General features: G+C 49.4%; 1 protein-coding gene across 7 annotated transcripts in view; it reads left to right on the forward strand.

Moving 5' to 3' along the window:
• Positions 1 to 13,659, forward strand: part of LOC120957042 (uncharacterized) — a 117,924-nt gene that overhangs the window by 96,266 nt on the left and 7,999 nt on the right. For 5 of the 7 annotated variants that reach the window (XM_049609121.1, XM_049609117.1, XM_049609118.1 and 2 more), the window contains 6 exons: positions 2,153 to 2,298; positions 2,532 to 4,403; positions 4,470 to 4,587; positions 6,278 to 6,600; positions 6,868 to 7,256; positions 8,873 to 9,867. In XM_049609121.1, coding sequence (XP_049465078.1) covers positions 2,153 to 2,298; positions 2,532 to 4,403; positions 4,470 to 4,587; positions 6,278 to 6,600; positions 6,868 to 7,256; positions 8,873 to 9,867 — 3,843 coding nt within the window. The remainder of the gene's footprint in view (positions 1 to 2,152; positions 2,299 to 2,531; positions 4,404 to 4,469; positions 4,588 to 6,277; positions 6,601 to 6,867; positions 7,257 to 8,872; positions 9,868 to 13,659) is intronic. The other 2 variants (XM_049609120.1, XM_049609119.1) reach the window with 2 other exon arrangements.

The raw sequence follows: 13,659 nt of genomic DNA on the forward strand, positions 1-13,659 counted from the left end.
CGGACGAGGTTGGCAAGCGGCAACGATCGGTGTAATTGTCATCCCGTTCAGTTTTACGCCTGACAGTATGCAATGCGCAGTACACGGAAACGTGGAGTGCAAAAAACTAATCTTTTAGCCATTTTTAATTACATTTATGCACGCAGCTGATTGAAAGTGTAATTTGTTTACAGTGCTGGTGAAAAGAAACACGGGAAACCCCTAGCAAAAACTGTGATTCTTGCTTTCAAAGGACAATTCAACTAAAACTAAAATTAGTCAAATAAATTCAAATTGTAATTTATTCCTTTCTCATTGCATTCCCATTGCCGTTGCAAATCTGCACACAGCGAAACGCTCGAACCCGATTCATCACGAGCTCCAACTCAAACTCCAACCTCAATTACCTCATCAGAGCTTACCAAAATTAGGTTGCAAAGCAATTGCCAGGGCCAATGTTTCTTCCGGAATGCTCATCGTCTGTCCCAGGGTTTATTTCCTTTCTTTTTTTAGAGGGAGCCATGAAAGTTGGCTCAATTCTCTTTTCAACGAATCTGTGCCGTAAGAAACACATTGGCCAAAACTGCTTTTCTTCGCATACCACTACACCCTCACAGCGGTGAGTCTGTGACCGTCCGTTTTAGCGCCATCTCATGCCTGCCTCTAGCTGGTGCGGTAGGAACTAAAAGTGGCAAAAAAGGCCGTTTACCCACCAACCTCAGCTTGTCTGTGCTTTACGGATAAATGGATAAACTTGCTTCTAATTATGCTGCAAACTTCATCCACAACACAGTGGGTGTTCTAGGGAAAACGGCGGGAAAACAACAAGCTCTGAGGGTGGGACAAAAAGAGCTGCTCCAAAAAAACAGTTAAGACTGTGGCTTTGGGGCGTGAGCGGAGTGCAAGCTTTTAGTCGGAAAGCAACTTTTCATTAAAGCACACAGCGTCACACAGGCGGAAATGCGCTCCGACACGGATACAAATAAAATGGCCTAGGTTATTTAAGACCATTCTTCTGCTGTTCTTTCTCTTTTGCGTTCTGGCTCTGCTGCCTGCGCTCACCCGTAACTGTATAATACGTTAAGCAAATATATCACGGATGCTCCTGTAAGTGACGACGGTATGGTAAGGTGTGGCCAAAGTTTTAAGCTTCAGCTTTCTTTCTTTCCTCCCTTTTGGGGGGCGTGAAGTGAAATCTTCTTCGCTCAACAATTTCATTTGTCAAAGCTGTGTTTTCCCTGGCCGTTGCCATTGACAGTTGCGTTTGCCCACCACGTTTGCCGGTTTACGGTGGAAGGTGTCATAGCATTTTAATTACTTAAGACACTAACAAGTTGGCGCAGTAATTAGATCTCGTTATTAAAAGTGGAAACTTTGCAGTCTTTTGCACTAGTCTGCCACTGTAAAACAAAAAAGACATGTGTCTGCCGTTGACAGCGGCCTTAAAGTAAAAACAAACAAGGCGCCTTAGATACTTTCACTTTCCAACACGGCAGCTTTTTGCAGGGTTTTGTGGCAGGGAAAGTGAAGTGAGCAGAGTGCTGGCATCATTTCACTGAATCATTATTTCCCCCGACCCCGGCTGCAGCTACGACCTTTTATGAGGTCGACGGCAAATCTGGGTCACTTGCTCGTGCTGTTTGCAAAATCGAAAGCGACAGCTGGTGACAGTCTCAATCTCATAAAAAATACACCATCCCTGGCAATCTTGGCCCGGCACAGCGGCCCGTTTCGGAACAGCCCGAAAAAATATCGATCTCGTTGTGGCCATCGTCAGCGAACGATTTGCATCGGCCCGAGACAAAGCAAGGACGCTTCTCTTTTGCTGACTTTCTTTGCCGGGAATATGTGTGGAACATAAAATCTCCATAAATTTCTCGGCTCAGATTTATTGCATATATGGTAAATCCGGCTCTCGGCTGTGCTTTGTATGCAGGAGAGTGGGACTTTTTTCCATCGAATGATTGAGATTGGAGCGTGATAAGAGTGTGAGTTGATAATAAACAGGAAACGTGCATGCCAATCAAATCAAACGAGTATAGAAAGGGATGCCGTTTCATTTCATTCTCCTCACATACGGGATGATGAGCTCAGCAAAAGCTGCTTTTTCTTCGTCTTTCAACCGATTGCATAACTTTAGGCGACTAAACTACGAATGGGGCTTCCTTTGCAGGTAAAAATGGTTTCGCAAGGCGCGCAAACAAACGGCGGACTGAACGGTGGTGGCCGCAAGCTAACCAAGAGCCTTTCCGAGGCCGGCGATCGCCTGCAGGAGAATGGCATCGATCCAAACGTGCTGCAACCGGTGGACACTGGCACGTAAGTACGGTTGAGCGTTTGCTTTGATACAGTTTCTTTTTTCGATACATTTTGCTTGTTGTCTATATGCGCCCCTGCTTGCATTTGCTGCGACGAAAAGCTAACAGCCTCGCCCATTCTTCACCTCCTCCGATTCCATTCGTTCTCGTTTCATGGTATGGTTTTTGGTTTTTGCTTTGCGCGCTTCCTCATCGCATCAAACTACACAACCCGAAATACGCACACAATCGCAGCAGCGCGAATGCAAACTTTGATCATGAGCTGCTGCATCGCACACAGTCGGAAGAGCCGCCGAAATCACCCTTCACCATCACCTCACCGCCCGCCACCCATGTAGGGCCACATTTCGAGCTACCATCGTCGCGCACGTCCTCGCAGCTGAGCCACTCGGACGGCACGCACCTGACGCACTCACGCAACCACTCGCAGGACAGTGCCACCTCGTACCGGTCGACCGATGGGTCGCGGACGTCGTACGAGACCGCCTCCTATCCGTACGATGCGTACGACAGCATTGTGCTGCCGCGGCGTGCCAGCCACTCGCAGGAGCCGACGTTCCAGTTTTTGCGCAAACAGGACCTGGAGCAGGTGCACCATCATCATCAGCAGCATCAGCAGCAGCAGCAGCAGCAGCAACATCTTCAACTGCAACAACAACAACACCAACAACAACATCAGTCACAGTACACCCACGGCTACGAGAATGGATACGTTCCGTTCGAGACGCACAGCTTGCCGCGGAGAACGTGCATCCACCACAAGCCGGAGGAGTTCCACACGCACACACTGCCCCGGCGGGACCACGGCCACGCCCATCACCATCACGACATCGTGTACCGGGACCAGTCCCATCCGGCACTGCCCGCCCCCGAGCATCTCATCCTGTCCAACGGAAGCGTTAATCAAGATGTTCGATCTTTTGACAGCATGCCGACGGCCACGGCCCTGAACCGCCGGATGTCTGCCCACGCCATTGTGCTGCCGCCGGAAAAGCAACCCCACTCGAGTGGGCTCCCCCTCGTCCAAGGACTGCATCAGCAGCAGCAACAGCAGCAACAGCAGCAGCAGCAACAACAGCAGCAGCAGCAACAACGGCGAGCCTCGTACGCGTTCGTCACGCCCGACACGCAAGCCCTCGCCAAGCGGAACTCCATCCCCCATCAGCAGATCCAGAAGGTGCAGCCCATCATGCAGACGCAGTTCGCTGCGCCGGCAAAGACGCAACCGTTCCAACCGCTGGTCAAACCGCAACCACCCACCCTACCCTCCCACTACACCTCCCAAACGGCTCCCCCGTCCTGTCCGGTGACGCCGCCCAACATTCAGCCGCTGGACATGCAGGACGACACCAAGTCGTCCTCCGAGGGTAGCTGCTCGACCTGCGACTCGGACAGCGAGCAGGAGCTGGACGGCATGCCCGGCGAGGAGCGCGAAATCTTCATCGACTTTAAGCCGCGCGTGTCGCCCGTCCCCTCGCCCGGTGCCGTCAAGAAGAAAAAGCTTCAAAAAGCACAATCCGAGGGTGAGCTGATGCATGCCGACGCTAGGCGCAAAGCGAGCGTGACTGCGGATGGAGATGGCGGTAGCTCCACCGTACCGACCGGCAGTGACGATGAAGGACGCTCCACGATGCGGGAACAGTGTGCAGCGCCGAAACTCCCCAAGCCGGACTATCGCGACGCGAGCGAAAGCTCCGTGCCAGACGATGAGCCGCAGGTGAAGGATCGGCGAAAGGAAAGCTTCCGCAAGCGCTCGGTCAGTCTGGATCAGCCCACGAGCTGCGAGCAGGACGAAGAGGAGGAACGGGAGCACAACGGGAGTGTGGTGCAACAGCACCCGCATCGCAACGGCGGGGATAGTGGGAGAGCTCACCCGCACGCAGCCCAGCGCATGTCATCCCGGTCTAGATCGATCGGAGCTGCGATTGGGTCGCGCCATCTTTCAGCACCACCATCGCCCCAGAAGGAAGATCACTCCGCGTCCACAGGTAGGCTTCACCGGGAGGCTTCCCCATTCCACTCTTCCGACTCGCTTGCAAACGATGCCACCCGCGACACGTCCGACGGGAACTGGAACGAATCGCAGGCGACGATCATGACGCAAAGGTGAGTGAGTGAATGCTGACGGTTGATAAGAGTTGATTATTAAGGTGATTGTTTCTCCTCCGACAGCTTAACGGACAACGGGAAGCTGACTCCATCGTCGAGAAGGAAGAACCTACTGCTGCAGCATCAGCAGCGCAGCTCAATGGATACGGATGTGCTGGATATGGAAGATATCGCCGATCAGGTAGGTGCTGGAACGCCCAAAGTTATGCAATCGTTGTAGCACAGATATGGTATTAAGAGTGAACATAGTTGGAAGTGGGTTTTTTTACAGCAAATAACATGTTTCTGTACTGAGGGTTGCATACATTTAGGCTTTAAAAATAAATTTTCCGTTCAAAACTGTCCTTTGGATAGCTTAACAGTTCTTACTGTAAAGTCAACCAACCATATCCACTTTCGATCATCAAAGACGCCGTAGGCTGAGTAATGGGCAGTTATGGCAACAAAGTCGGGTTTTTGTATGACTAAATCAACAACCAAACCTTTCTTTCACCTTTTTTAAGGTTTTCGCCTAAAATCTTCTTTTCTTTTCTTCCTTCATGAAATTCAATACCTTGGTAAAATATCCACTGTCCGTCAAGTGTTGATTCAGGTGCTGCTTGATTTTTTACTTCATTTTCATAAAAAAACCCCCTCCAACGTTTCAATAAGACCCATTGAAAGGAAATATGACTTTGCCTTCCAACAGCACTGTTTGCTTACAGTGCTGCGTGGAAGAAAATTACACCGGATGCAGCCGTGGAACGAATAAACCGCTGCCACTAATTAATAATTTTGTACACCTCGTGCCCCGCGTATACTCCAAGTATCCCATTATCTCGCCCTACATTGTGGATTTTCATCGGCAAGATTGAAATTCCGTGAAAAAACGGGCACGCTCTACCGAAACCCAAGCGCACACTTTACGCGTTGTTTACTTCCAATGTTCAATGGCGCTGCAAAAGACCAGCTAAGCCCGGCGTGAAATTCACCAGCCCTGGGACCGACTCCACCCTCCCACGGAACGGTCCGGGACTCCGGGGCAGCGGGGTTTTTCCTTTCTCGAAATGGAAATTTGACATGGAATTTGAAGCTAAAATCACCACCCAACCTCCGCTCCATCCGGTTGTTTGCAGTTGGGCCGAAAATTGAATTGTGTATTGGAAAACGGCGGTCCACACAGAGAGCGGTTTTGTTCGCCATTTCCATTTGAACGATTTTGCCAAAGCTCGAATGTCTACGAATGTATGAAATTTAATATTCTACACAGAGAATAGCACTCTGACGAGCTTTGTGTGTTGTGGCCCCATTGACAACGATCTGTATGCCAGCAACGGACCAGTATCGAGCCAGTCACTTTAATTAAATTCGAATACATAATCCACCACAGCACAGATGAGATTCGGGGTGAATTTGCTTTGCTACAAAACATTACTTATGGGCAAAAAAAGGACTAACACTCTCCCCCACTATGATGCACCAAAAAACTAGCAGCTTGTTTCGTAACTAAACGCTCGTCTCGTGCAGCTACAGTGCAGTGTTGCAGTTTAAACCCACCAAAAGGGACGAAAAAGGACATGATTTAATTTTATGTGACGCCCAAACACGCCACAGCGCATCGAGCGCACTCTGGTCCGGTTATTGCTCAAAGTTGCTGCATCACTTGGGAGGGTCCAGCGGCTTTTATTTTGTTTACCGTACGTTCCGTCCCATGCACCGAGCTGCTTTCAGCTTTTATTTGGATATCGCTTGTGGCGTCCGAAAAGCCAGGATCAAGCGGTGGTCTTAACGCGCCCGGGGATTTTGCCGCTGGTCGAAGCATTTTACGACCGCTTTTTACGCTTTGTTTTCTCTACCATCCTTCCCCTCCCCCCCCCCCCCTTTCTGTGCAGCCGCTACCACCACTGCCGGTAACCGTGGCATCGACTGCACTGCAGTCAAACACCGTCTCCACACCGTCCGGCCACGGCCACCAACCGAACGGGATGGCCATTCAACCGAGCGTGGCCGGCATCGGCATCGTCAAGCCCACCACCCCATCGATCGCTGTCATCCCGTCGCCGAGCATGGAGCGCGAGGAACGTGACCTGCAGTGGCAAAAGTCGGCCACGCTGCGCCGCCCTTCGCGGCCACTTTCGCCCACCAAGCGGGCCGCTCGCAGCGAGCAGCAGAAGCAGCAGCAAAAGCTGCACAAAATCGAACCGTTAATCCATCGGTAAGTGAGCGAGTGGCGAGGCATTTTGGGGGAAAAGTCGAATAATCTGTTTCGTTTCAATTATATGTTTTCTTTCGATAAAAGCTCAAATGTATCTACTTAAAAGCAAATTTCAAATTGAATAGTGCAGCTGACACATTAATCAATTTAAAAGTAGCTACAAAAGCCTCAAAAGCCTGATAATGTGAAGCAAAAAGCATACATTTAGGCGCATTATTGCCTCTTTAATTATAACTTCATCTTCTACATCCTTCGATTTCCATTCAGCTCTTCGGACCCAACCGAACGTACCGGAAAATCCGACCCAAGTCCAACGTCCTCAATGCCTTCCGGCAGCCCAGCGACTCCCCAGCAACCTTCGCCGTCCTCAACCAAGCTGCCCCACCATCATCCAATCGGTTCGGCCACTCCAGTGGCTGCCCGGTTCGCCAAAGGTTCGCCCGGAAATGGTGTCGATCTCTTGAAGGATCATCCCGTCTTTAGCCAAGAGACCGGCACATCCGGTCCTGGTGGTGCTACCGGTGGTGGCGCTGGATCGGAAGGCAGCACCACCGAGGACTATGTGACGTGCACCGACAACTCGAAGCGGGGTGCATCGGGAGCTAAAGGTACATACAAAACGATCCACGCCACTAGACCGACCAAACAAGTACCAGGTTCGAAATGTCCGATTCTTACACACTCGCACGCACTGTTCGTTTGTCTTCCCCATTTGTCTCCCCATGCGCTCCAAATTTTCCCCAAGTGTTTGTGCTATGTTTTGCTCCCTTTGCTGTTGTTACGTTTGTCTGTTTGTATTTCCTGCTCCCCACGATCCCAGTGTGTGTTTAGCTGTGTGTGTCTGCCAAGTGCCGTTGTTCCTCCTTCCCTTTTAATACAGCGCGGTGTAATGAGGAGGAAGAAAAAAAACACTTGCTTTTATTTGTCACCCGTGTTTGAGTTTTATTCGCACTTTGGTCATCAATTATCATATCGGGTGTGTGTGTTTGCGTGTGAACAATATATCCGCCTTTAGTCAGCTTAATGGATGTCACATAAAAAACACAACACACATTATCGTTTAATTAAAACATTCCCAGTGCATTGCACATAATTATAATCCTTTAAAGCGGTGCTCGGTGCGGTGCTGTTCACAATAACTCCAACGCTTTGCTTGGTGTCCGCACTTTACTCACGGTGTGGTTAAGGCCTGAGTAAGTAAGGGGTAACAAAAAACGCTACTCTTGATGACAATAAATAAAATTTAATTATACCGACAATGCTTATCCAACACAAAGCGATGGGTAGCGCGTGTGAATGATGCTAATTATTGAAAATGTTTGTCAATTGGTTTTATCCCATGAAAGCGTGCAAAAGTTCGCACCGGAGAGTAAAAAACGAAAATGATGATATATCTTTTTTATTATTTGGTAGTTGTTGGATAGCAACTAAGATCATTTATCGAAACCAACAATTTGAATAAAGCGTAGGCAACATAAAAAAAAATTTAAAAAAGCTAAATTTAAAGTTTTGGTTTGACGATAATCACCCTTAAAGTATGCAATGTGTACAACAAAACCAACAGAATAGTAGACACTGGTCAAATATTTTTCTTTTAAATCGATAGGGCTTCAAACTCTCGTAATTTATTTAATTATTTGCCTTTTTAAACTTCACTGACATCACATCAATCAAACTGGCAATGAATTAACCCGAAAGTCATCCGATCAAATGCTTATCATTCTATCTTGCTTTTCCCAGTTAAGGTCAACTCGATAATTGTCAAGTGTCGCTTTAATGTTAATCAATCATCGTCAGCGATTGTTACGGCCAAGTGTGAATTATCATTTATGTGTATTTATGTTTCCATGTGCTTCCAGTTGAGTGTCATTCCGAGTAACCTATTTCCATTTCCATCCCTTTCTACACCTTCACAAATCAATCAATAAAGCAAAATGCTTTTAGGACGTTAATTAGTTATTGATTAACAAATGGAGCAATTGTGCTCAGCCCAGTTTCAATTGGAATAGTATACACAATTTCCCCATTAATTTAGTGTTGTAACATCCACCATGTATCCACATAATCCCCGGCTTAGATGTTTGAAAGCAGCTTTTGTTGGAACCGTTACCTGTTCAATATTAGACGTCGTTTGTCGCTTGTTGTTGATTCGCAATTACCATCCCCACCACGCGGAAAAGCTTGCTGTTGCTGGTTGACGTTTAAAGTTTGTCTGAACGTTGCAAATGGGAAAAGTTACACACTTTCATCTTTGTTCCTTTGCCAACTGCAGCCACCACACAGGACGGATCATCCTTCGAGAGTGCGTCCTCCATCTACAGCCTGGCCCGGGTCGATGCGGTGTGCGAGGAAACGCCCCCGGTCGAGGAAAAGTCCGTCTCGCCCCAAATCCCACCGCCACCCATCCCGAAGCCCTCGCCGACGCACTCCGTCAGCAGCAGTTCGAGCGATAGTTTCAGCGTGAGCAAGAAGTGTTCGCCTTCCCGGGCCGCCCTGCCGAAAGCGATCGCCGGCAAGGTGAAGCCGGCGAAGCCGCAATCGCTTTCGGACGACGAGCGGAGCGAAAAGCGCTACTCGTCGTCGCACGACGAGAAGGAGGCCGCGCCCAAGCTGCCGTACGCTGGCGCCGCGACCGGAACTATTGCCCGAAGCGCTCGGCGGGGTCGCGACTGGAACGAGGAGGAGCGGCGCAGGAAAAAGAGCACGTTCAAGCTGGAGTTCGACAAGGACTCGATCAAGACGTACACCACGCCGATGCTGCGCCAGCCGAGCCCGGGCTTTAAGAAGCTGTCGCCGGAGGACAAGAGTGCGTTGAATGTGCTGGACGGGGCGAGTCCCAGCAGCAAGCAGAAACGCTTCCGACCGAAGACGCGCAAGTCACCGCGGGCTCGCAGCGCTGTACCGGAGGACACGACCGCTGGCAGTGGGATGGGATCGACTGGAACGCTGCCCCGGCGAAGCAAGACACCGTTGGTGCGCTCTCCCGAGAAACCTACCGTGGCGGCGGCGGCTGCGGCGACTGCGACCACGGCCGTGGTGATGGCCACACCTCAACCGACGATTGTTACCACCGGCACGAAGCTGAGTCCCTCGCAGTACTACTCACAGATCCGTAGCCCACCGTCGGTTGGATCTCCACGCAAGCAGAAAATCTCGCCCGAGAAACGACTGCAAGCGATCTCCACCGAGTCGCTGCGATCGGTGTCGCCTGGTTCGGACTCGGTGTTTTACAGCGAAGCTGACGCATTGTCCCACTGCGAGCACCAGGTAAGAAGCTTATCTTCAAACTCCATTCTTTCCTGTTGTGTAGGATTGCGCCCTACACTAGATAGTTAAAACTCGCGACTCGAGTTTTCTATGGGAGCAAAAATCAGCACAGTTACCATATTCACCGGAGAGCGCTAACAAGTGTCAAGCAAGAGCTACCCGCCAAGGACTCTTTGCAAGATTTGCTAGCAAGGTGATATGAAGATGTAGAATTAAATTCAAGCTCCAAAATCTGTGCTGTTAACTAAATTCTGCATGTATTTCTTGGGGTACTTATTGTGGTACGTGCTGTGTTCCGGTAGCGATGTTTACATTTTTGGGTTTGTACGCTGGCTTAATTTCCCCTCTTTCCGTGGACATACAAATGTTTCCTAATTATTAGTCGAGACACCACCCTTTGAACCCATAATTTGCATAACTAATTACGTAGATGGCGCTATTGTGAAAAGGGGAGTAGTTGTGTCATTGCCTCGAGATGGCGCTGCTATTGGTTTTATGGCTTAACTCACGCGTACAACAAATTGCCTACATTTTGGCGCATTTCAATCCTAAACATCCTGCCACCTTAAATTGGAACAATTTAATTTCATGCAAAAGCAATCTCGCTCTGTGTTAGATCTACCCTGATTCATGTTCCTTTAGTTGAATATGAAAGATTACTAACTCTGTGAAATAATGACAAAATTCATGTAAAATGGCACACGTGTGCACGATGAAATTGATGTACGTATCAATTATAGTGATGTTCCCAATCGTGCTCAAAGTATCCAATCGTGCTCAAAGTTCCCAATCGTGCCCAAAGTTCCCAATCGTGGTTTCTTGGTCTACCCGTTACTGATATGACGCCACCAAAGTCACTGCTACCAAGACAAACTGCGGTAGAATCACTGGTAGATGCCTCAGCTGCTCTCTCCGATGATTTAGGATAGATGACGTCAGCTACGGATGCTCCTTCTCGTTTGGCCCGTCCGACCCTTAACTCGTCATTCTGAATTTCGATTACTCCGTTGCGCAGGCCACTTTGAAGATCACTACGATGTCTGATGACTGCGTTGCTGACAACTGGATGATGTGACAAGGACATTTCAGCGTTGTCCTCTGCTGCCACCATGCTCAAGTTGTCCGTGATTAAAGCTGTAGCACACACTACTGGATCAGATGCTGGTTCGATGAGTGCATTGCCACTGACTATCCAACCAAATTTGGATTCTTGCAATACGGGACGATGCAGACCAAATGACACGCGGCGCTCCTTCAGGAATTCGTAAAACAATTCTGCTCCAAGGATGATGTCAACACGTCCCGGCTGGTTAAAGGTGGGATCAGCTAAGATGTAGTCTTCCGGGATGTTCCAGCTACTGATGTCTACCGGTTGGGTTGGTAAAGATGCCGACGGGGTAGCCAAGACCAACATATCCAAAGTAAAGGCGTCTTCGGAACAACGTGATCGTATTGTAGCTCTTACTGAATGTCGCACATTTATGGTTGAACTGCCACCTATGCCCGACAACGGAATGTTCACTATCTTCCGTGGCAATCGTAGCAGCTGCACCAGTCGTCCAGAAATGAAGTTCGATTGTGCGCCACTGTCTAGCAGTGCACGAGCTTGATGATTCGTTCCTTGATCGTCCACGATGTTCAAAAGCACTGTCGATAGCAGGACGGTAGATTTTGCTGCTCCTTGCACACTCAAAACAATCTGGGGTGAAGATGGGCTGCTTGAAGATGATGACCCTGTGCCTGATGTCTCTTCTTCTTGATGTGACGCGGTTGCTACATGTTCAGAACTTGGCATTTCAACAGGTTGCTCAAAATGAAGCAACGTGTGATGATGTTTATTGCATATACGGCATGTCCTCCTTGATTCGCATCGTCGTGAAGAGTGACCAGCCCCAAGGCAATTGTAACAAAGATGAAGTTCTTGAGCCTTGATCTGTCTCTCTCGTGTTGATAACGCCAAAAACTCAGGGCAGTGAACGATGTTGTGCTGATCATCGTTGCAGAGCTTGCAGTTTTGAATGGAAGCTGTGTACACCTTGGCGCTCACCATGTTGCTTTTGTCGCCTCTTTCTCCTCTCTCAGAGGCACACTGATCCAGCACTTCGCACTGTCTGCATAAAAACTCCAATGTTGTCTTCAGCTTCGGAAACTCTCCTCGGTTCATTGTCCTCTCCCATAGCTTCCTTGTTTCAGGATCGAAACATGAAGTCAAGATGTGGGTGATGATTAATTCGCTGGTTCCATCAACTTCTTTCTTCATGTAGGATAGACCGTCTACATGAGTTTTACAGCATTCCAGCAACTCACGCAGCCCGCGTGCAGACTCCTTGATCACGGGTTTCATCTGCAATAATCCCGCGATGTGCCTGTCCACAATCACGCGAGGATTTTCAAAGCGATCCTCCAGCAATTGCCATGCACTTGCAAAGTTGTTGCCTGCGATGAGACTTGCATTCAGCACGCCACTAGCCTTTCCAATCAAGGCCTTGTTAAGGTGATGTAACTTCACCGCATCCGATGCACTAGATTCCTTCACAATATCCAGGAACATGGCCTTGAATTTAGGCCACTGTTCATATGTTCCATCAAATGTTGGCATTGGAATGTTCAGATGATGTAATGAAGAAGATACCACAGGAGTCACTGCAATAGGTGCAGCAATTGGAGTTCCGTTTGCTATCATGGTGTCTAACTTCATGTACATACAAGCACATGCTTCGTCGTCAGAAAAGTCGTTTTCTAGGTCTATTGGGTCCAGGGCTACTATTTTCTCAAAGATCTCTGTTTGCTTTGCTTTTAGATCTTGCAGGTAGCTGTATTTCACGTTGTATGTAGTTGCATTTACTGGTGTTGTTGTGACGTCTTCCAGCAACTTTACGAGTTTTCGTTGCTGACTAGAATGATGCAGTCGCAACATCTTCAGCTCGCGTTGGTTAGTAGACAACTCTGCATCATGGAATGATTGTTCAACAACTGCTTTCGCTTTGGACTCCATGGCTTCAGCTTGTGTTTTTGAGCGCGAGGCTTGCATCTCAGGCTGAGGTGTTGCGTTTTCTGATTGCATTGCTTGGCTTTCCGTACGCTTCGATGTGGATCGAGTTGTTGGCATTACTTAATTCGACGCTGATTCTTTGCGATACACTGATTTCCAATGAGATGTGCCGAATGATGAAATGAATCTCACGCTGAGTGAGCAATGTGCCGTTACCCGAGTCAACGCGCACCACGAAGGGATGAGTCAGCTGCCTGTGGATGAACCTGCGCTGGGCCTGCCGTGTGCCGTTGTCCGAGTCAACGCGCACCACTAAGAGATGAGTCGGATGCCAGTGGATGAACCTGCGCTGGCCAGTCGTGTGCCGTTGTCCGAGTCAACGCGCACCACGAAGGGATGAGTCGGCTGCCAGTGGATGAACCTGCGCTGGCCAGCCGTGTGCCGTTGACCAAATCAACGCGCACCACGAAGGGATGAGTCGGCTGCCAGTGGATGAACCTGCGCTGGCCAGCCGTGTGCCGTTGACCAAATCAACGCGCACTACGAAGGGATGAGTCGGCTGCCAGTGGATGAACCTGCGCTGGCCAGCCGTGTGCCGTTGACCAAATCAACGCGCACTACGAAGGGATGAGTCGGCTGCCAGTGGATGAACCTGCGCTGGCCAGCCGTGTGCCGTTGTCCGAAACAACGCGCACCACGAAGGGATGAATCGGCTGCCAGTGGATGAACCTGCGCTGGCCAGCCGTGTGCCGTTGTCCGAAACAACGCGCACCACGAAGGGAAGAATCGGCTGCCAGTGG

This window comes from Anopheles coluzzii, chromosome 3 (genome assembly GCF_943734685.1).
Source record: "Anopheles coluzzii chromosome 3, AcolN3, whole genome shotgun sequence".
NCBI classification, from domain to species: Eukaryota; Metazoa; Arthropoda; class Insecta; order Diptera; family Culicidae; genus Anopheles; species Anopheles coluzzii.